This window comes from Lineus longissimus, chromosome 1 (assembly GCF_910592395.1).
Source record: "Lineus longissimus chromosome 1, tnLinLong1.2, whole genome shotgun sequence".
NCBI lineage: Eukaryota > Metazoa > Nemertea > Pilidiophora > Heteronemertea > Lineidae > Lineus > Lineus longissimus.
The window spans coordinates 21,775,229-21,797,869 of record NC_088308.1 but is presented as its reverse complement, the minus strand read 5'-3'; the positions used below and the strand labels follow the sequence as shown (position 1 = coordinate 21,797,869).

The 22,641-nt window shown below is 39.8% G+C and overlaps 2 protein-coding genes across 11 annotated transcripts in view; one reads left to right on the top strand and one right to left on the bottom strand.

Annotated features, from left to right (window-relative positions):
• The window catches only part of LOC135492067 (maternal embryonic leucine zipper kinase-like), a 20,445-nt gene extending 19,692 nt beyond the window's left edge, over nucleotides 1–753 (bottom strand). The window contains exons 1-3 of the mRNA XM_064778214.1: nucleotides 655–753; nucleotides 349–434; nucleotides 105–221 (exon numbers count right to left, since the gene is read on the bottom strand). Of these exons, the coding sequence (XP_064634284.1) occupies nucleotides 105–221; nucleotides 349–434; nucleotides 655–715 (264 nt within the window). The 5' untranslated portion in view covers nucleotides 716–753. The remainder of the gene's footprint in view (nucleotides 1–104; nucleotides 222–348; nucleotides 435–654) is intronic.
• The window catches only part of LOC135492035 (serine/arginine repetitive matrix protein 2-like), a 23,361-nt gene extending 720 nt beyond the window's left edge, over nucleotides 1–22,641 (top strand). The window contains exons 2-10 of one of the 10 annotated variants that reach the window (XR_010448014.1): nucleotides 2,034–2,087; nucleotides 4,097–4,249; nucleotides 4,443–4,614; nucleotides 5,425–9,954; nucleotides 10,242–10,262; nucleotides 11,151–11,246; nucleotides 12,609–12,692; nucleotides 17,257–18,449; nucleotides 20,856–22,641. Coding sequence is in view for 9 of the 10 variants with exons in the window: in XM_064778124.1 (XP_064634194.1) it covers nucleotides 2,034–2,087; nucleotides 4,097–4,249; nucleotides 4,443–4,614; nucleotides 5,425–9,954; nucleotides 10,242–10,262; nucleotides 11,151–11,246; nucleotides 12,609–12,692; nucleotides 17,257–17,360 (5,214 nt within the window). In the remaining variant the exon portion in view is untranslated. The other 9 variants (XM_064778137.1, XM_064778155.1, XM_064778124.1 and 6 more) reach the window with 9 other exon arrangements.

The following is a 22,641-nucleotide window of genomic DNA, read 5'->3' as shown; positions in this document are numbered from 1 at the left end:
TAAACTGATGGCAGAGACAGAAATCTTGCAGAGTTGACTTCAACTGAACAAGTTACAGTATAGCACCTAGGAAAGCATGAAAAAATGGAATGACCAAGTCCTACCTCGAGCACCATGAAGAATGTCTTGTCGGTCTCAATGACTTGGTAGAGTTTGCATATGTTCTGGTGGGAGAGGTTTTTCATGGCTTCAATCTCCACTTTCACTCGTGGCAGGTCCTCCTGAAGAAAGAATGGCAACAAGTTTAGTGTGTTTATCTACTAAGGGCCGCCAAAAATCTGCAAATTTTATTATATGGTTCAGTTGTCGCCTTTTCAAAACACAAAATCTGTCCTATCTTACACTTACCCCAAGGGATTTCTTATCCATTATTTTGATTGCAACCTTTTCACCAGTCAATAAATGGTACGCCTTCTTTACTTTGGCAAAACCACCTGAAAAGTAAAACGGTAGCCTGTTCTAAGACAGCATCCAAGCTTGGCACTGCTCATCCTGTCACTTTCAATCTCATACTGTCGCTGGGAACCATTGATAAGACAAGCTGTAGGGGTTCTATTCAAGGCATTCTCACTGTTTTATGGTCGAACACTCTATGCATTCGTCACGTCAAAACAAAAAGGAATGGGCCAATGAATGATATCAAGACGCCTTTACCTGATCCAATGGTTTCACCAAGCTGATAGAGTCCCGTCAGGGCAGGATACATACTTGTCATCTTCGATACTTTAAATGGTCCCTTACAACCACTAAAGGAAGTGCCTGCAAAATATTTTTAAGTTCAATTTTTACAGAGTTTTTTGCCTCACGTCAACAACAACAGCTGTTGTCTAGTATCAGGCATGTTTTTCCTCAAAAAAATAAAGTCCCCTATTATAGGCTCCCGGCTCTCGAGGCATACAAAGTGAACATACAAAGTGCGGCCAACTGTGAAAAGACACTTTATGGTTCCACAAGGTACGTAAGAGAATTCCAGAGAATTATTTTGCGTGTTGTCAGTGGAGAGTAGGGTGCGTCACTGCGACTGTGTGCTCATGTGCCTGTGCCCTACCACAGCCATGTGGAGGACACCACTTGTTCAGATCTCCCGGGGAGGAATGCGTCCCATGCGGTGGTCACAGTGCGCACGCGTGAACAACTGGACCTTATATCGGGCCATGTATACTATGGATGCAAACGTGGACGAAACTGGATGCTTTAGGATGACCATTTTTCTATTTGTTTTTTTTAGCTGATCAAGACTAAAAATAACCCTTTTTCCCATAACACAATTGCAAGTCAGAACACCACCAGACGGTACCATTACCTTTATGTTACGCTAATTACTTAAAATAAAGTTTGAGTCGTACATTTAACGTTAAAAGAGGTTTTTGTGAGAAATTTCTCCGTAAAATTTTTCGAAATGCCCGCGTTTCAAAACGAGGCTACAAGTTTCCGAAGATTCGTATGAATAATTTTATTAAAAATAGACAACTTAAAAGCATAACAGATATAAATTTAGTAGTTTCTAGCTAACAATAATATGTGTTGACAGTTGTAGTATGAACCTTGCAGATTTCGAATATAACACAATAACTGTATCGTGGATTCTGAAAAGCGTCATACAGAGTTCAAAATGGCTTCCGATGAGGTGTGTTTTCAGAAATTTTGCGAATAAAATCACTTTTTAGTGCCCCTAAGAATGAATGAAATACTGAAATTATATTTAGAATGCATAATGAAAGTAGTCTTCCATGTCTCAAACCCAAAAATAAACTAACAGACGTCTGCAATACGTCCTTTGAGCTATTCATTTCTTGGATTTTGTGAACTGTCCTTCAAATCAATGTGACAATGGGCATGGCTTCATCAGCATCTTGCCAGATTCATCATCATTCCATCCACTCCAGTCTCCAGCAATTTTGAAACAGTTTCTACATGTATCCCAATAACCTAATCAGGGTATGATCATTGACTGGAAACTACTAACGCAATATGCTCAACTTGAGCAATATCAAAATCCCATTTTTTATTGCATTGATTGATTCTCTTTCCAGGAAGAAGATTTAGCAGCACTGAGGTCAGCTGTTCTGGCCTCCATGCTCCAACCTGTGAGTTCTGTGTTTTGAAATATCTGCATGCTGACTAACTTTACTAACTCCTTTTAGTCAAATTTTTAGCTTGTCTACCATTCTTCCTTCCCCAACTGCGCTCCATGACCACTTAAGTCCTTAAGACCTGAATTGATTAGAAATAAGCTAGTTTAGGCCATACTCCTATAGCCTTATATGTTCAGGTGGAAGTGTAGTGGACATGTACCGTGCTTGGCATGGTCATTAGGGTAGGCTTTTACTCCTGCCTCAACATGAATGCATTTTAGTCCTGCTGGAAGTGACTCCGATGAAGAGATGGCATCCAGGCCATGTGAAACCTTGAGTCCATATCAAGTGCTCACTGTACATTAGACTGAATATTTACCTGGAGACAAGGTTTTGTTTATCAACAAGGGGATGGCCTAAACTGGTGTATTCAGTGCTGAGTGACTGTCTTCTTTTTGTTCGAGCTTTTTTATCTTATCTGCATTGGCAAGCAAGAGGTGAAAGCTTTGCTTTGAGATTCTGACCTAAAATGTAGTCAAAATACCATAACATTAACAATGAAGTCATGTTTTCGATGTCTTGGACACTCGTATCTTATCATACATGTATGTGGGGATGATGTATACCATTTGTGGTATCACTCCTTCCCTTGGTGAAATATTCCTGCTATTTCTAATCCTGTTATACATGCCCTCATCCTATTCATGTTAGTTTCTTTATACATTTTGTTATGCAATTATTCATGTACATGTAGATGTAAAGTATGACATTTTTACATTATTCTTTTTCGAGGTTTATTTGTATCAAATTCTTTGTGGTACAATGCAAACAGACCTTAGATTTGTTTTTACCATATCAGTCAACATCTGTCTGCGCCCACCAAGTAACAGCTGCATGAGTGCCCCAAACCCTTATATGTTTGGTGTGTCTGTCTGTCTTGTGAGTTAAATTCTGATGAAAAGATATTTGTTTCTGCAGCTACTCAGTGATAATGATATACAGATGTGGGTAGCAGTAAGTACCATTGACCTTAAAGTGGTTGGATTCCGATGTGTAACTTCAAATTTTTTTAAAAGTGCTCTGGTGCAAAAGTGAGAGCCTTTTGGTGTGACATAGCCGGTTTCACTCTCCGGTAAAAAATATAAATATTATTTCTTTGAATATAGTTTTGCCACAAAGATGCTCGCATGAGTAGGCTCTCACTTACGCTTCGGTTACCATCGCTGATTATTCTTCATCTCGGTGCTATCCCAGTCGTATTGGTAAAAAAAGGGGATCACAAAAAAGCATAAGTTTTAAGTAATCATTCCCTGATCCTACCAGAATTGTTGTTTGCACAGGTTGCCTAAAGGGATGCACAGTTTTAGTAGGTCACTTGGGAGGATTCTTGAATCCAAAACTCGGCAAACCTCAGTCATAATGCATCATTTCTGAGAGACAGAACAAACAGCCTAGAGGAATATCCTTAAGGGATGTAAGAATAGCCACTACATTAAAAATCTTCACGCGAGATGGAGAATAGTATCAGAAAATGTTTACTTCGGTATCAGTTTTGTGACGGTTTTGACATTGTCGTTCTGAAAGAAAACTCTGTTGGTCCAAAGAATTATCATGGGGGAATTTTGACATCAAGAAGCTGTAAAATGTCAGTGAAAACATCTGACAAATGTTCGAGTTCTTTTCTGATTGCATTGGCCACAGTTGATACCGCATCCAAATTTGTAACCGATGTAATTTGTTTGAACATACTTAACTTTGAGGGCTGAACAGTTTGACACTTGCTGATGTTAGCTAATACAAGATCACATTCTCAAAGATAACATGCCTCTGGTGGATTCGTCATGTATATTTTCCTGAAGAACACAGAAGAGAACAAATTATTTGCAATGTCGTCAATTTTTTATAACTCAGTCGAATTGAAAGGGAAAAATTTGGATCATTGGCATCAGGAAACAGTGAGTCTAATGCAAGAAATATCATTGACCTGAAATTCATTTCCACGATTTTATTATCTTCCTCAGAAAGCTGCTGTGATACCGAAAGAGGAGGCACGACCTCTGGCACCAATGAAATCCGACTCCGAAGATGACGAAGATGACTTGGCTGCCTTGCGGGCGGCCGCCCTTCAGTCTAAGAGGAAGAAGAGCCTGGAGAGCTCACAGGATTCCAGAAGGGTGAGTTGTGTCTAGCAATTATTTCAGGCCATCCAGTAGCCTCTCTAAACCCAAATGTACAGAGGAATTTTGCGTCATGACGGAGTCTTGTAACGTCAAAAATTAGTGTGATGGTAGGGGACTGCATAAGTGAAAAGGCCAAGCATTAAATCTGCATTTGAGAAATGAAAATAACGTAATTTATTCATTCCAGAACTCCTCCGATAAGTTCAGCAGTAGACGCTCTGGGAGCAACGGCACGGCAAACCTCATAACAATCCCGCCTCAGAATGTAGAGTCTGTCAAGTCACTCCCTGCCAGATCCCAAAACCGGTGGGGAGGGAGTCTCAATAGCAGTCCTGCGTCGACACCAACAAAGTCAAATGGTACGTTATACATGAAGGGCACTCTCCCACCAAATTTACGGAGACTCAGAAGTTGTTGTGTGAGCCATATTGGTATTTCGTAATCAATCTGTACAGTCGTGGAAGAGCCAAAAGTTCGATAGAAGCCAATTTAAAAAAAAGCTATAATGGATGGTCATAAAATATTGATACCAAAAACTTATTATCTTTCCTCGATAACGAACAATTTTCAAAAAACAAATCAGCTCTTTAGAGCATTCGATATCATCGTGATTTGAAATGTTGCCGCTCACATGCCCGAGGCTGTTGAATTGTTTCAAAAGTGCTTCCATGGCAACAGAGAAAACCATTATTGACTTTCACTTCTCTTCAGTATTGTTTGTATGTTGTCATAGTTATTGTTTGGATATAACTCAATTATGTGATTGTGCGATATCATTATGGCTATTTCTATAGATTTGAATTTGCCATCGTGATCTATTGTGCTGTGTAAATTTTGAAAGGATACTTTTTTGTATTACCAAGAAGAAACTTGGATTGTCTGATCAAAACCGCAATGGCTGGGCAGATACCTGTGCACGGCAGATCAACTAAGGCTTTACCTATATACTTTTATGTTGAGGGTTAACTCTTATTTCATATAATTTTGACACACTTTGACAAAAAAGGGAATAAGAAAAAGACATCTAGAATAAAACCAAAATGATCTTATGGTCATGCATAAATATCTTGCACAATGCTTACTCGTGCGAAGGTGTTCTTTTCATCTTCCCTGGTTTATAGATCTTTTGAACTGACTTATTGATTATTTCTGTGACTTGTACATTTCAGTTGGGCACAAGTTCAGTCGGTTGCAGCACAGCGATACCGAGAGCGAGGAAAGTGATCAAGAGCCAGTCACAACCGACACCAAGAAGAGCGATGATGAACTCGGATCCGATGTCGACATTCATCTCGGTTTTGATGCCAAAGAGATCCCCACTCTCTCTCCTGCGTTAGAGGAGCCAAGTCGATGTCCAGGTCCAGTGCATGTACCAGCACAAGTGCCAATTGATGTGGCAGTGCCAGTAGCAGTGCCAGAGGAACATGTACTTTCACCGGTCAGGGTCAAAACTGAGCCACAAGATATGGACGATAAGAGTATGGTGTATCGTGATATTGACGAGCGAACGTACAATCACCGTCGCTTGAATGATTTCGGTAACACTTACACCGATCCTGTGGTGATTGACGAGCATGGAGATGTCGATATGCGGCGGGTTGAGAGTCACTTGAAGCCACCAAAGTTACAGATTCAAGTGAATATGGACGGTGCGGGGGATAGGAGGCGTGTGCAGGTTGCAGACGTGGGACCTGTGCAGCAGATGTTTCGGGTTACTGTGACTAATCTCAATCAGCAGCGAAATATCTTATTAGAGGGTGCTGACGGATGCTTATTCCACGACGGGATGGGAATGCAGTTGGGTGGTCGCTTACGCCCTATCGATGACTTATCTGTTCTTGATGCCAGGAGGATGATTATGCCACGTTTGGAGCAAGAGCGGCCTAAACCGCTCGTGGATGGTGAGCAATATGGAAATAGTGGCTACTGGGACACAGCAGAGCAATTCCGTAAAAGAAAGCAAAGTTATGAAGGACAAGAAACACCTTGGAATGATGTCAATAATTATCAGACTGCCAATAAGGCAATTGAAACTGATCATTACTTGGCGGAGAAAACCACTGGTAAATTATACATGGACCGTGAATCTTCTAAGTTTGTAGATCGTGAAGAAAAACCGAAGCTGCGCTTGACTCAACCTGATCATTACAGTGACTCTGATTCTAAAACTGATTCTCTTTTACCTGCGGAATCTGTTTCTACAAGAGAACATGACATTGCAGTTAATGCTGAGTACTGGGTGACTGCAGATCAGACCACGGAGCGGGTGGTGAAAAGGGGAGGCAAAGTCAAACTTAAGAGTGGGGAAAAAACGGTAAAAAGAAAAAGTAGAAGCCCAAGGGCTGAAAAGGTTAAAACTTCTAAGGATTCAAGAAATCGATCTCGTACGAGTAAGAAACGACAACCAGAGCCAGAAAGTAGTCTGGAGAGGTATTCAGGGGATGAATCAGAAATTACGACCAGTCGTGATATCAAACGAGAGCGAGATGATTCGTTTTCTGAATCTGAGCACCTTAGTTCTCGTGAGAGAAGCCCCTCTGAAAGTGATGTCAAAAATAGTGATACGATCGATGATGATTCCAAATTCTCGGATATTTACTCCGAGGATGTTTCATCAGTCTCACACAAAGCAAACCGTCCTGTGTTAAAAAAGAAAAATCGGGGCCCTCAGCCTCCTGTACGGACACATCAAAACTCTGGTAGATCGCCCAAACAAGTTGTGGTTAACCCTAAGAAAGATAAATCACCACGTGGTAGAAAAGAAGTTGTTAACGAACATGTTAAAAACGTTAAAGGCAGACGTGCAAGACATGAAGTTGAGGAGTTTGATAGGTCTGAATCACGTGAGCGAGGTGAAGGGCATGTTAAAGAGCACAATCACCACGTGAGGGAGAAAAACATTCGCCATAAGGGTGATGTTGACGAAAAAGTTCATCGGACAAAAAATGAGCGCGTTCGTAAATCAAAGATGGTTTATGAAGAAGAAGAAGACGATGAAGAAATACAAGCTAAACCAAAGAAATCCCGGGCCGCTCGTGAAGTCAGCGATGAAGAGTCTTCTCCGGAAAGACCTGTGAAAACCAAAAGATCTGTCAAAGATGTTGCAGGTGTGACTCATCACAAAGCAGTAAAGAAGAAAATGGTTGAAGCCCCGGTTGAACGTTCCTCCAGACCCAAACAGCGCAGTCCTCGAAAGAAGCTGACTCCTGAGCCTGTGGAGCCCAAGCGGTCACCAGGAAACCGAATGTATCGATCGAGGAAACTACCAGAGGAGGAAGGAGAGATAACTGATGAAGAATCTGAGGAAAGGGTTTGCAAGCCGGTGAAACTTCGCAGCAAGGAACAACTTAAAATGAGGGAAGCCATTGGTGAATGCAGCCGCAAACTTCATGAGTTACTACGCAGAGAGGAAAAGGAAGAGGGTGAATTGGATGAAAGTCCTGTGGAAGTGAATCGTAGAGCTTTGAAAGGACTGAAAGAGGAGAAGGAAGAGGGGGAGTTGTCAGAGGGGCCGTCTGAACGTAAGCGTAAAGTCACGAAAGGTCAAAAGTTAGCAGCTCCAGATAGTGATGAAGAAGAAAGGTTGGCGAGTCGAAAGCTACAGAAACTGAGGAAGGATAAAGTTAAAAGTGGTGCGGAGCCTGGCGATAAGGTGGTTGCTGAGAAGAAAGCGAAATCAAAGTCCGCTACTTCGGAGGAGCAGTCTGCAGAGAAGGTAGTTGAGAAAAAGACGACTGTTGGTAGTAAATTGAAACCTCCTGAAGAAGTTGAAAAAAGTAAGACTGGCAAAGAAATTAGTTCAGAGAAGTTTGAATCTGGTGATAAAAACGATAGCGACACTTCTGCGAAGTCCAACAAGTCGAAAAGATCTCTGGAGGGGACGGCAGCAAAGTCTGATGTTGGTACGAATGTGACGTCTGCAACTGAAAAGATGTCTGGCCAGGAAGAGAAAAAGAGTGGAGAGAAAGCTGCTAAGAGGGTTGAATCAGGAAAAGCTGCCAAGGGAAAGAAAACAGATGATGAGGAATCAGGTGCCAAATGGAAAAAAGTTGGTGAAGGTGAAGAAGATCGGGCTCTGTCGCCTCTACAGGAGATGTTGGAGGAGGCTAACAAAGAAGTGGAGGATGCCACAAAACAAGCAGCAGCTGCAGAAGAGAAGGATAAAACAGCAGCAGCAAGGTTTAAGAAGTTTCAGTTGGAGAAGCCTGGGGTCAAAAAGGGGGCAAAATCAGAGGAGGAAGTAAAAACTAAAGCAGCTGCGACTAAGAAACCTACAGAACCTAAAAAATTGGACAAAGCTGGGTTAAAACTTTCTGAGACCAAGGAAAAGTTGCTGAAGATCTTAGCACAGGGTAAGTTGAAGACTCAGGATGCTGCTAAGAAAACTGCGGGGAAGCCTGGTCAGAAAGATGATACTATGAACTTTTCTGCGGGTCTGGAAGCAATAGTCCAAAGGAAGGGAGCAGATAGTCGTAAGAAAGTCACTGCCACTAAAGCTGTCAAGAAATCGGTGGCGAAAAGGAAAAAGAATATTAGTAAGTCTCCAGTACGTAAGAAAAGCAAAAAAAGCAACAGGGGTAGGCATCGTGACTCAAGGTCTAGATCTTCGTCAACAACTTCCTACAGCGATCGCAGAAAATCACGGCATCGGCGACGCCACCGATATTCAAGTACTGAAAGTAGTCGATCGCGATACTCTAGTACTAGTTACAGTCGTAGGAGCAGGAGTAGGAGTCGAAGGAGAAGCTACAGTCGTAGGAGGAGTAGGAGCAGATCCAGCAGTTACAGTCATAGGAGGTCTCGTAGTAGGAGCAGAAGGAGGTCGAGAAGTCGAAAGCGAAGCTCTTCTGGTAGCAGGAGCTCAAGTCGGACTAGAAGTTCTAGTCGCAGTGGGAGTACTAGTAGTACGAGAAGCTCTAGTCATAGTCGTAGCACTAGGAGTTCTAGTACAGGAAGTACTAGTAGTACCAGCAGCGCTTCTTCTAAAGATTCTAATGACAATGCTGCCTGGAGGTTTAAACATACTGGAACGAGTGCTAAGGCTGGACAAACCAAGTCTGAAATCTTCGAGAGAAAGCGAACTGACATTGAAAATGAGCAGAAAAAGAAACAAAATAAGAATACCATCGATAAAGAATTGCCTGACGATCGGCGTGGGAATTATAATAATAGGAATGACGATCGACCGTGGCGGGGTGGACATGATTTTCGTTACAATAACAACAACAGAGGGAGGTTCACGCATCATGATAATAGACCGAGGTTTAATGACTTTGGTAATTTTAGGGGTCCGGGGAGGTACCAGAGGGACTGGTACCCCAGAGGTAGTGGCAGTGGCTATAGAGATTTTAGAGACCACCGTCAGGATAACAATTTCAGAGACTTCAGAAATCAAAACCGTGACCGACCGCCGTTTGTTCGACGGAACCGTTCATGGAGTAGCGAGAGAGGTAATGAGAAAGATGCCAGTCCTGAGCGTTCGCGCAGTAAAGATAAGAAAGGTAAATCGCAGCGTTCGAAATCGCGTGATGACTCCAAAGACACTGAAAACAAACGCTCGCGGAGTCGTGAATCTGGTGCTCAAACAAAAACTGCTGGTGCCATTAAATCTAAGGTGAACCCCCCTCCTAAGTTTGATGCAGACAAAGAGAAAGTCCATTCCGATTCTGAAGGGAGCCAACAAGGTGAAAACAAACGAGGTAAATATCAAAATCTTTAGTTTCTTGGTTATAACCGCTCACATTCCTTTTGCTAGTGATCTCCTACTTTCCTCAGTCACTCTGTCCAAAGATCAACATAACCCAGGAACAGCAAATTTACTCCGTGGTTTTGTGAAATTGCAACAACATTCAATTATGCATTCTTACCACCCTGTTTTTGTCGGTCCCAAGGCTGTCCTTAGTAGAGAGTTTTCACTGTCCTTCCGAAAGTTTGTGACAATCCGATTAACACTTCATCATTATTATCGAATATTCTCGTTTTACAGCCTTCAGTTTGCTTAACATGGGTAAGAGCTTAAATGCAGTGTCTAGTGCCTCGCTATCTGTGTTGATGGTCCCCGGTCTCACACTTATTCAACAGTATCGCTGAATTCATTCACAAAATTTTGCGACATCTTCATTTATCAAAACTTGACAAAAGAATGCCACTATTTACACTAATGAAAGTGTCAAGCTACGGCCACTATTTACACTAAGGAAAGTGTTGATCTATGGCCACTATTTACATCAATGAAAGTGTCAAGCTACTGCCACTATTTACACCAATGAAAGTGTTGAACTACGGCCACTATTTACACTGATGAAAGTGTCAAGCTACGGCCACTATTTACACTAATGAAAGTGTCAAGCTATGGCCACTATTTATACAAATGAAAGTGTTGAGCTATGGCCACTATTTACATCAATGAAAGTGTCAAGCTACTGCCACTATTTACACCAATGAAAGTGTTGAACTACGGCCACTATTTACACTGATGAAAGTGTCAAGCTACGGCCACTATTTACACTGATGAAAACAGGACAGTAATACAAATTCAAGTACCATGTACTACAATAACACTAAATTGGTATCTCAGCTTTAGAAGTATGAACTAAGTTACAGAGTTTGAGATCTACTCTTCTATTGCAATAACAAGTTTTATTTTCGGGGACTTAGTTTCTTAAGAAAATGGTAACAAGATATCATTCAGGGTCTCAAGAACGAAAACCTCATGAGCCCAGTGGTTAAAACTGCTGGTCTCGCACACAGAAGGGCCTGGGTGAGCACACCAAATCCATCTTTTGTTAACTACTTAAAACCAGCCAAACCATTACTAACTAATACAACATTCGATCCATATTCCTTACAAGATAACAACATACACTCCAAATCATCATGATTTTCTTGACTTCAGATAAAGAGAAACTTCCCGTTCACAAGCGGCTGGGTTCGCAACTCGGCAACGTGATTCCGGCCAAAATGAATCGGCGTCAGCCCGACAACGAGCCAGGTAAGTGCACGTGGGTGTAGAGCACCAGTCTCGCTCACTTCAATTGTAAATTTTATTCCACGGAGGTACATTTATATCGTTTCACAAGTTTGCTTGAATTTCATGTTCACATTCATCAATATGTTGCTACATCAGAAATAACCGTACTGGAAACCACCAAATTATCGCAGGCGTTTTATTTTCACGTATTTTGTAAATAACCTCAATTTGCAATCTGCCAAAATATTGTTTGTGAAAGTTTTGCACAAATTTTTGGCCAGGAAAATTTGGCAGTTCACAGTACAAATTTGTTGGTATATTTGCATGCATGGATGGGCACTGCATATGTACAGAGTACTACATCTTTGATGTGTCTGATACTGATGTCTTTGATTGATATCCCATCCTTTACCTTTAATGCTGAGATCTACCATGCTGCTGTTCAATATCATGAGAACATAAGTCCTTTATTGATTGACTTCAAAGTGTGGACATCATCAAAGTCTTCATTGCAAATGCATAACATTGTGACCACAGTATTCAAGCAAACTTGTGTTGAAGCTAAATGTATTTCTTGGCTCTTAGAAAAAAAGGTCTTTGATATGGTACTTAGAGTTATTCGTATCTGGCCTTAGTGACTGGTATGAAGTAGTGTACAAGCTTTCCAAATATAAAATCCGGCCAATCTCATTGTCTTATATCAAATAAGTTAATAGTTAAGGAGGTGTTTTGGAGTGGACAAAATTTAAACGGTCTATACTTTTGATATCAGGGTATGATCATCTCATTCTGCTTAATAGTATTGTCAGTAATAATTTATACGGTTCAAGTCAACTTTATTCTATCGCTGCTCCTTAAATTCTTAGTCTTTCTACTTTCTCCTTTTCGTCCTGATCTTTGGAATTCTTGCTTCCCTCTATTTAGTTTAGCCCTCAGTTGTCTTCCTCAGTAACGTATTTGTCCTAATTTTGGATAATTCTTGACTCCTGTTGTCCGAAATATCCAGGGTGTTCCAGGGGCAAATCTAGGGTTCCATGTCCCGGACAGTGGAAGCTTCCAAGTCCCGGACAGTGGAAGCTTCTACATCCTGGACAGTAGAAGCTTCATGAAATGAACATAACTAGAACTCTTTCATCCAATTCTTTCAGACCTGGTAGAAAAGAAAAAAATATCCACTGTCATTTAGTTAGGTTTGTAGAGACCCTGATTTTGTGTTGTTTAGAACCCTAGGTTGCATGGCCTGCCCCTGTGATACACGCCAATTCACATCGCATGAAATGTGTCGTGACCAACTCTTCAGATTTACAATTTTCTGTTGTAGTACCCCAACTCTCTGTTTCATCTTCCCCTAACCTCTATATCTTTATATACATTTCTCGTTAGATATGTTGTACAACCAAACCAATAGATGGCGTGCATTTTTGCGACGTATGGGTAAGGGAACATGCACATGTCATCTGGCTCAAGGTTAAACTCTTTAATTGATCATTCAGATGTCGAGGTCCGCTTTCATTGGTCGAGCACATGCCTTTCGAAGACAGCTATTTTCGTAACAAAAGAATCTGACTAATATCAACTGGTTTCTTGAAAATGTTTCTGCAAATTGTGTGGCCGTAATTCTTACCGAATAGAAACCACAACAAATTCAACAGGCTTTTGTATTTATGATCTAAAATGAATACAGTGAGGGACTTTTTATTTCTACAGCAGTGTTGTTTCATCTTACCTTCAACCTTATTTGGAATGTTTCATTTTCGTTCCGTCAATTCTTTTGATTTACTTTCATAGCTGTCATGTGTAAATGCATAGAAATTGTTATGTGTTTTAATGAATTTTTCTTGATTATCCACCTCTTAAAAGTTTTTTTATGAGCAACATGGGGGGGGTCAACTGTATTCAAAATTTGTTCATGAGTCATGTCAGTGAGATTTTGGGCAAGTGCAATTCTACAGCAAAAAACTTAAATCCGAATGATATGAAATTCAGCTTATTAATGTTGTCCCTATTTGTTGTTTCAGTATAACATCGTCCTGTGGTTGTGAGTGTTGGTGAACACCGTTCCGAACAACTCTAACACCATGTTCACTTTCAGGTGCGTCGTCAAAGGGTGGGCGGAAAAAACGAAACTTAGTTTTACAAACAAAGTCTTGTAGTTTGTTTTCCTGAATTTATACTTCTAGAACCGGAGGACGATAAAGAATTAGAAGCTCGCATCGAGAGAATACGGCAGCAAAATGCTAAGATCTTGCAACGGCGGCGTGAAGTCGAACAGGACAAGAAGGCCCATGGGAAAAAACACGAAAAACGAAAGGTGACACTGGTGCCATAGTGATAAGTAGCTGTTGCTATGGCCATCAGTTTGTCGCCATAGAGATCACGGTTGCCGTGGCTTCCGTTGCCTGCCATGATATTAGTTTGCCATACACAAATCTAAGGAGTTGTTACCATTCTGCATTTGTGATACGAATATTTGTCTTTCCACTTTTCTACATAGAGTTGTATGATTTGACAGTATTTTTAGGCTGTATTCGCGACGTGTTCAGTTGTATATAGTAGCGGAGTCTGGATGGGCATGCAGGTGCATCAAATGGGTCACTTGCTCAGCGGTTCTCTCGTGTAAATAACTCCCATCCTAAGGATCAGACAATGACTTTCTACTTATGATGGACCTGTTTTTACTGACTAGATGCTGGCAACCTTGCCTACCAACAACCGAAAATGAGAAGCGCACAAGATCCATTTTCTTCAACTAAGAGTTAAGTTTGCGATAGTTCTGCTTAAAGCTTGAGAAATAGTTATGAGTGAATCTGGAAATTCAGTTGCTTTTGTTTTCATTTTTCATTTTTTTATGGCACGAATTAGTAGATTTAAAAAGTTTTCCACTGGAATGGCTGGGTGTTTTCTGCAATCTGAGCCGAAATTGTATAGACTTAAAGTTCGGCCCGAGATGGGGACAAAAAGCTGTGTGCTTCAGGGCTGGGTGCTTTCTGTAATCTGAGCCCAAATTGTATGGACTTACGGTTCGGCTCAAGATGGGGACAAGAAATTCTGTGTTACAGGGCTGGGTATTTTCTGTAAATCTGAGCCCGAATTGTATAGAATTGCAGTTCGGCTCAAGATGGGGGACAAAAAGCAACCAGTATATGTTTCATTCTTGATTTCATTTGTTAAAGTTTGGCAACTGTACTGGACTGGCTGGGTGATTTTCAGACCACGCAGGACCTCGATGGGGTTGAACATCATCATTTTAATTGTTGGTACTTTAAATGAATATGCATTTTACTTCGAAAATACAATTAGTTCATACCACTGGATTGGCTGGTTGAATACATTTCCTGATTGGACTGCCGATTGGTGTAATGGGGATCTTAATATTACGAGATGATGCTCTTAGCATGTACAAGATGATTTCAAATTGGAACATAAGTATAGCTGGTCTTGATAAAAATTGTGTTAAAGTCTTTTTCTGGCTTTTCCCTGCCAGTTATTATTGAGATCATGTTTTGGGGGAAACTGTTAATAATTCACATCATAAAATGAATTCAGTCATAGCTAATAAAAAACGTCGATGAACCTATTTCCATTGCAATTCTTCTTTCCTGCTTTGAAGTTTTTCTGGACTGCCTCTGCACAAGGCGGACTTCTAAGAAACGATTTGTTATCATGATACTACTTGGAACCAAGAATAGATAGAACCGATCCTATCTATTCTTGATGAAACATGTATGCATAGAATAAAAACTCATTTGACAAAACACAATTACATAAATATTAAAGAAAGACAATTTGCAGATATTAAAATATCTATTTTTGGTGGATCTGCGAAAAATACTGGTTTTGGATGGAGCCGGCATCTCAAAGTCTTGGATACAGACACAGATATGATTGGTATCACTGTTGTTTAGTCAATATACTAGTAATTCCTGTGATATTTGGAAGGAAATGTTTGATGGAATGTTTGATGGAAGTTTGAGTACATGTATACTGTTCGACGAAACCGTGAAGTGATGAGTTGGAATTTGACATGTGATATGTTCAGCCTGAGCTTTAAGCGGTTCAACTCGTTATATCGTCAACATTTTTTACTATTTAGTGCATTCAAACGTTATGACTTTGAGTGAGAAGTTAATTCTGTTTTTGTGTAAAAGTTGTTTTGACAGTCATAGTAAGTTTGCTTACATATACATGTACCACAAGACATGCTACCAGTGTTAGGTCGTCGCTCGTACTCAAGAAACATTGTACATGCACCAAGGCCAGATGACAGACACAGTGAAAAAGTTAGCCATTGGTGAAGTCTGTCATGTCTGTATTAAAGGTGTACGCCGTTTGTATTTGCTGGTGGCTGTGAAAAAATGGAATGCAGTTATACTCAATGCTATAGGACAGTTATGATGCAGGCAAGTTTGCAGAAATTTAAGATATTATAGTATTTGTATATGTGTCTACACAACAATACAGCAATGTTGACATTTATATGTGACCCGCACTACCAAAACTAGGCGCTTGTCGCATCTGAACTGGACAGGTTGATACGGACTTGTTGTTCATTTCCCTATTGTAGACCTTTTGTTGAATGTGACCAAATCAGTTTGTAATAGATTTCACAAAAGGTCAACAATAGGGAAATGAACAACAAGTCCGTGTCAACCTGTCAAGTTCAGATGCGACAAGCGCCTAGTTTTGGTAGAGCGAGTCACATATTCAGTATGTATTTCATACGCAATTGGAAATTTTCAAATTCTAATTTCAAATATTTCACAAACGGCGTAGGTCTTTAAGGTACCGTAAACTTCATTTTGATTGTGGGCCTATTATTTTTGCTTGAGTGACTCGAGATGAAAAATAATGGATAAAGTAAAGCACAAGTTAAATAAATAACAAACAGATGCACCTTGCATTCAAATGACTACACGTACCAGTACATTCGTCACATTTCAGTAGCAAACAAAATGTAGTTTACAGTATGTGATGGTTGCTTTTTGAGGGCTTCAGTGATTTCTCTTTACACGAAGATAGCAGTAAAAGTTTGATCTACAGTTCTGATATTAAATGTTGTGAAAAGCTAAAATAACTTTCATACGTTAAAAATCTATTGGATTGAACAAAATTGATATGGTAATCATGACAATATTTCATAACAAAATACAAACAAACTGCAATACCTATCATATCCGAAAGTAACAGAGATCTACAGTTATGATAAGTTCAGTAATATCATGATTTTCAAGTGTGTTAATTGAAAGATGTACTGCATCAGTACGCTATTATGTGATGTGCTTCCGTATAGCTTGGTACTGAACCTTTGGGCGAGATTTCACCTCAGCTTTTGACACTTGTACCTCGTACCCAGGAATTGGTTTCATCTCTCAACAGTAGGTATGTGTCCTTTTTTTCCATTTTTGGTGTTTGATATTTTTCCACTGCACTGATGTTGGTGACGATGTAGTGTCATTGATATTGTGAAATAACTGTGTCAAGTTTTATCCATTTTCATGATCTAAGAAAATCCTTAAACATTTTTGTAACTTTGTCACAAAATGATGGAGTTTCATGAAATGAATTCCTCTTCAATTTTCATCCTCAGTTTGTGGGTTGACATCGTCGTCGCCTTTTATTTTGTGAGAGATACTATGTGTAGGAATGAAATGGCGAAGATTGGTTAAGTTCTAATAAATCAACATGCTAAGTAATTTTGGCCCTTGTTTGTGTCAAAGGTTTAACTGTGTTCAGTGCTTTAGATACCCCATCTGAATATATTGCCTTTTCATCAGACATTGTTAGAAAGTGTGGTTGGCCCCTTATAAGATAGCAATTGAATGTCATCGTTATGGATCTTACAATCTTTACAACATATTGAAATGTATGATATACTACATGTACATGTACAACAAAAAATTCGGCAACCAGCTAAAAATCAAAATATGTCTCTGTGCCATAAAAATAAGAAAGCCTCCCCTGGTCTTCTCAGCTATCTAGAGCACTGCTACTAACTCTTCTCCTTTCTGCCATTCTACCCGTTTGTTTTCAGATAACTATAGGGGACAGCAACGTGGTGGTTACGTGTACCGTCGCTGGCAGCCAAGGGGATGGCACTACCAGCCCCGGTGGCACCACCCGGAGTTCAGCCCATGACACAGGCTGCCAGGTTATCGGACCTGGCCTCGATACGACTCCCATAACTTCTACCGCCCATACATCCACTGGCATCCATGGCATCGCTATAACAATTACCATCAACATCGCTACTGGCACAATAATCAAAATTACAACAATAATTACCGCAATAATTATCAAAATAATTATCGCAATCAACACAATTATAATCGACATGACGGTAACGAACGGGGCCGAGAAAACGAACGCGATCGTGACAACAACCGTGAACGTGACGACGATCATGAGGAACAACGACAACAATGTGATCATGACAAGAACGAAGCGAGTGATCGAGAGCAGGAGGATGACCGCGAGAGCTTTGCAGAAAGCAATAAGGAAGAAGATTGATTTTTAAGATCTCCTTTAGTGACCATCAGTTAGGGGGGGCGTCCACTAAGCATATTTTCTTAAGTATTCTCAGAGACTTGTCATATCTTACAGTTATAACTGACCGATTTCTACCGAGCTTAGAAGTTACGTACCAATATTTGCGTGAATAGGATATTGCAAGGCTATTGGCTGTCATGCACAAGTGATTTGATACTCGGGTGTTATGTCCATTGAATGTTGCAAAGCAGCTCCCTTGCTGACAATGACGTGATGGGTTGATGGCAAAGATTGATTTGCATTCAAATCAATTTGCTAAGTTGGAAAAATGGGAGTTCCTCATACTCTTTCTATTGGAAGTAATCGAAAGTGGCACTAAAGGAGACCTTGAACTATCCATTTTTGGCGATTTCTTCAGACTTGGGATTGGCATTTGGTTCAAATTTAACTTGTTTTATCTCATGATTTTTGCATCTAAATACTACACACCTGCAATAGGGCTGTTCGGAAGCTGCGATGAGAAATGCATTGGAGCATATGCTCACATTTGCGCGATATTTGACAACGCTTGTCTGGGAATTTTGTTGAAAGAAAAATATGAAAAGTAGAAATTTTAATGGTGTCAAATTGATACGCATGAATACTTGGTCCTCATCAAGTGTGAGGAACACAACAAAAACACAAGAGACCATCTGCAGTCACAGCATGTAACCTTCGTATCGTCAATATTAAGAATATGTAAGTAACATAATATAACTTCGTGTTGATGTTGTGACAAATTGAAGTGTTGATATGTATTGTAATTTCACTCGCTATTGAACATATCAATCTTTGCCCTCCTTAGGCAGTTGTGGCACCTTGGTATTGAATGTGATGCCCTCAGAAGTTGTCAGTAAATTTGAAAGTACTTGCATGAACGACCCTGGTATGAATTCGCACCCGGTGCTTTTGTGTTGTATTTGTACCCATGGCGTTCCTATTAATTTTTGCAAAGTTGTTGATCTAGCATTGGTGTTTTTTTTGTTGAAATTATTTCTTACCACAGTTACCACTAGCTCTGCTACTAGAACTGGAGTGGCATTGGAACTAGTTACCAGAGCTTAATTATAAAGTGGTATTGGAACTTGTTTCCGGAACAAAATTAAAGTGGCATTGGATCTTATTATACCAGAAGTGGTATTGGAACTTGTTACCCGAGCGCTCCTGGTATTTTGGGAACTTCTTTCAGTTGTATGTATTAATACAATATGCAATGAATTCCATCCAAATTTGTAGATATTTCAAATGATTGTCTGTTTGAATAAAATATTGTTTAGATATTTCAAATAATTGTCTGTTTGAATAAAATATTGTTTAGATATTTCAAATAATTGTCTGTTTGAACAAAATATTGTTTAGATATTTTTAATAATTGTTTGATTAAAATATTGGTTTTGTTTTGTCCCCGTATCTCACATAAACTTCTTATAAATTTTTCTCTCTGATTTACACCATCTGTCGGTCATTTCTGTTGAGTTATGTGAACTTTGTAATGAGGTGTTATTTATTCATTAGCTCACCTCTTAGCAGAGGTGAGCTTATCCCATACCGTGGCGTCCGTCGTCCGTCGTCGTCGTCGTCGTCGTCGTCGTCGTCGTCGTCGTCGTCGTCGTCGTCGTCGTCGTCGTCGTCGTCCGTCGTCCGTTAGCAGGGCACGTTTCGTAACTGTTAGAGCTATTGAGTTGAAACTTGGTACACATGTACCCTTATGTAATGACACCTTGGAGACCAAGTTTCGGTCCGATTCGTTTCATGGTTTGGCCACCAGGGGGCCAAACGTTAAAAGTGAAAATATGCAATATCTCCCTTAATAGTAGTCGGGAAATTTTGAAAAAAATATGGTAGGTACTTCTAGCAAAGGTGCATCATATATCCTCCGGGTTTTTGATTTGACCTCCTTTTCAAGGTCACAGAGGTCAAATGGTGTAAATTGGCCGTTAGGATGTAACGATGGCACGTTTCTAAACTGCAATGACTATTGATCCCAAATTTGGTACACATTTACCCCTTAGTCAGGTAATCTCAGGGACCGAAGTTTGGTCCAATATGATTCACCACTTGACCACCAGGGGGCAAAATCCAAAAACCTTAAAAATGTGATTATTCCTTAACTTCTTGCCCGATTGCCACCAATTTGATATCATGGGTACATCTAACCACCATACAGTATATGTCACACAGGTTTTTAATTTGACCTTCTTGTCAAGGTCACAGAGGTCAAATGGCGTAAATTGGCCGTCAGGCCGTAACTATGGCACGTTTCTTATCTGCAATGACTATTGATCACAAATTAAGTACACATGTACCCCTTGGTCAGGTGGTCTCAGGTACCGAAGTTTGGTGCGATCTGATTTGCCGTTTGGCCTCCAGGGAGGGGGCCAAATCCTAAATTCTTCAAAATGCCATTATTCCTAGTATTACTTGCCCGATTGGCACCAATTTTATATCATAGGTACATCTAATTCTTACAACCATTCAATGTGTCACCCGGGTCTTCTTTGATTTGACCTACTTTTCAAGGTCACAAAGGTCGAATGTACTGTAAATTGGCCATTTTGGGGAAATTGTAATTGCTTGGACCTACATCAAACCTAACACTACATGACACAATACCATGCTCTTTATCCATCTTTCCTCCACATGAGGTGAGCACAATGGCCCTGGCCATTTCATTATAGTATTATGTTAAATATTGTGTTGTGGTAATAGCTTTATTCTTGGTGTTGTCAACTGCAGTGAAACCTGTTGAGCAATATTGAAAATATATTCTGCTTCCCGTGAAAATATTTTGGAAAGTTAATGTGTGGAATTTTGTGCTAGTTTCTTCATGATATCACCATATTTGCTTTGGTATTTGTTGGGCAAACACATCTTTAAAACAGTAACATGTTTGTGGCTTCACAAAAAAATAGCGAATTTGGGTATGTAAGGGGGCTATATATAATTGCACCACCTTAATACCTTGCATGTACATTTACAAGCGACCAACAGGTTTCACTTGATGACTAATTCAATTATTTTTCTTACAGCCAGATGTTATTTTCTTTCAAAATGTGATTCTAATGTTTGTATTTGTTTGTTTATTTTTTTATTGTTCAAAACCAGATGACTGCAACACAGATACTTCTCTTGTTAATACCCTTTGAAAGTTGATGCTGTTATGTGAGATTTCCACAATCGATCAGGTTTGGATGTCTGTCGAATCTGAAATATTTTGAATATCGATGACCACTGCAAAGCTTCTGTTGACTTGAATGATCATAGAGGGGGTATGGAAGGAAACCTTGCTCGAATCTGTCAGGAAAAGAAAACCACATGCAAGTAGCAGTAGAAACAGTTCGAGAAAAATGGCCAAAGACGACATTGGGTTATGTTGGATACTATGGCCGCTATAAGATATGTTCTTATTGGTATGGTAATGGTAGAGACCCAGTTCAATCCTTTAATATACTATTCGAGAATGTTGTTGTCATTGCCAGAGAAAAATCAGTGTGTCGAAAAATGTTGATATGAATAAGGACTAGTAAAAGCTTTTACTTCAGTGTGGTACAGAAATGCAAAGTGTAAATGTACGTGCACTTTTCAGTATAAGCATTTACTTGCCTTTATTCTCATGTCAGTGAATGCCTTTGACATGCATTTACATTGGGAAATCTAACAAAAAGTTTTCTTATACAATAACGTGGGTTGCGAATTGAATATGGATTTATATCACAGGGTAAATTATGAAGAGATGTTTATAGACCGCTATATTGGATATAGTGAAAGTTAAATTCTAAGCTGCAAAAATTTACTGTACTGGTTTGTATAACAAATACGAGATGGATTTCTGTTCCATTCTGTGAATTGCAATTTGATTCCAGCATAACCAGTAGATAACATGTATAACTGTAAAAGTGGGATGGACAGCTCACAGACTCTTTTTCATTCTTGAACGTTCTTTCTGAGCTGAATGGTTCCAGTGGTCTTCTTCACTACTGATATTGTACTGCCATTTGATGTGTTACCTCAAATCAATAATTCGACATTGGAGAAAACAAATTTCTGCAACGAGAGGCTGGACATCGAGGATTGAAAGTGGATACGACGATTACGAAAAACGGGAGCAGAATTCGTGTAACTTGGACCTAAAATCGAATGTCGAGAGAAAGAACACAATATGATTTCGACGCTAAGAATGTGACGGGATTCCTGACGTTAACTGTCTTGAACTTCTTTCAAACTGTGTTAATTCACGAGGGCACATGGAATGGCAGTATAAAATCAGTACTGGGTGATACCTCAATTCCTACTTGTTGTGTTTACCCCATTGAAAACTCGTTGTGATCAATGAAAGTGTGTTGGTTAATATGAATTTATAATTGAGCAGCAAAAAGAAATCATAAATGCTGAAAAATTGTCCTACTGTCTCTAATTGGTTTGGCTTCACTTCTTTAACTTTTACAGATCAGAACCTTCCTAAGAACCAATTTTGTTGATCAGAGTAATCTAGACCAGATTGTTGCACTTGCTTTACTTCAGAAACTCTTTTCTGTTGGCATTTTCAAGTGAAGAATCACTGCAATTAATGGATTGAAATTAAAAGCGATTTTGAAACAATACCTACTCATTGGTCGACTTGTAGGTGTGGTGATGTTCGGTAAGACCAAAATGATATATATATTGCCCTAGCAATACAGTTACAGTTGGAGCCATTTCAACTATAAAAAAACACGTCTCGTCATTGCCATGTTTATTTCACCTTCATTCCCTCTGATGCGAGGTTCTGTTCAACTTGAGTTGTGGAAATTCATCATCTTAACGTTCTTGTACAGTAGTATATGATTGGTTGGGCTGTTATTTCTCTTATTTGTGAACAGATTGTTCAAATAAAATATTTGTTTAATTGGAA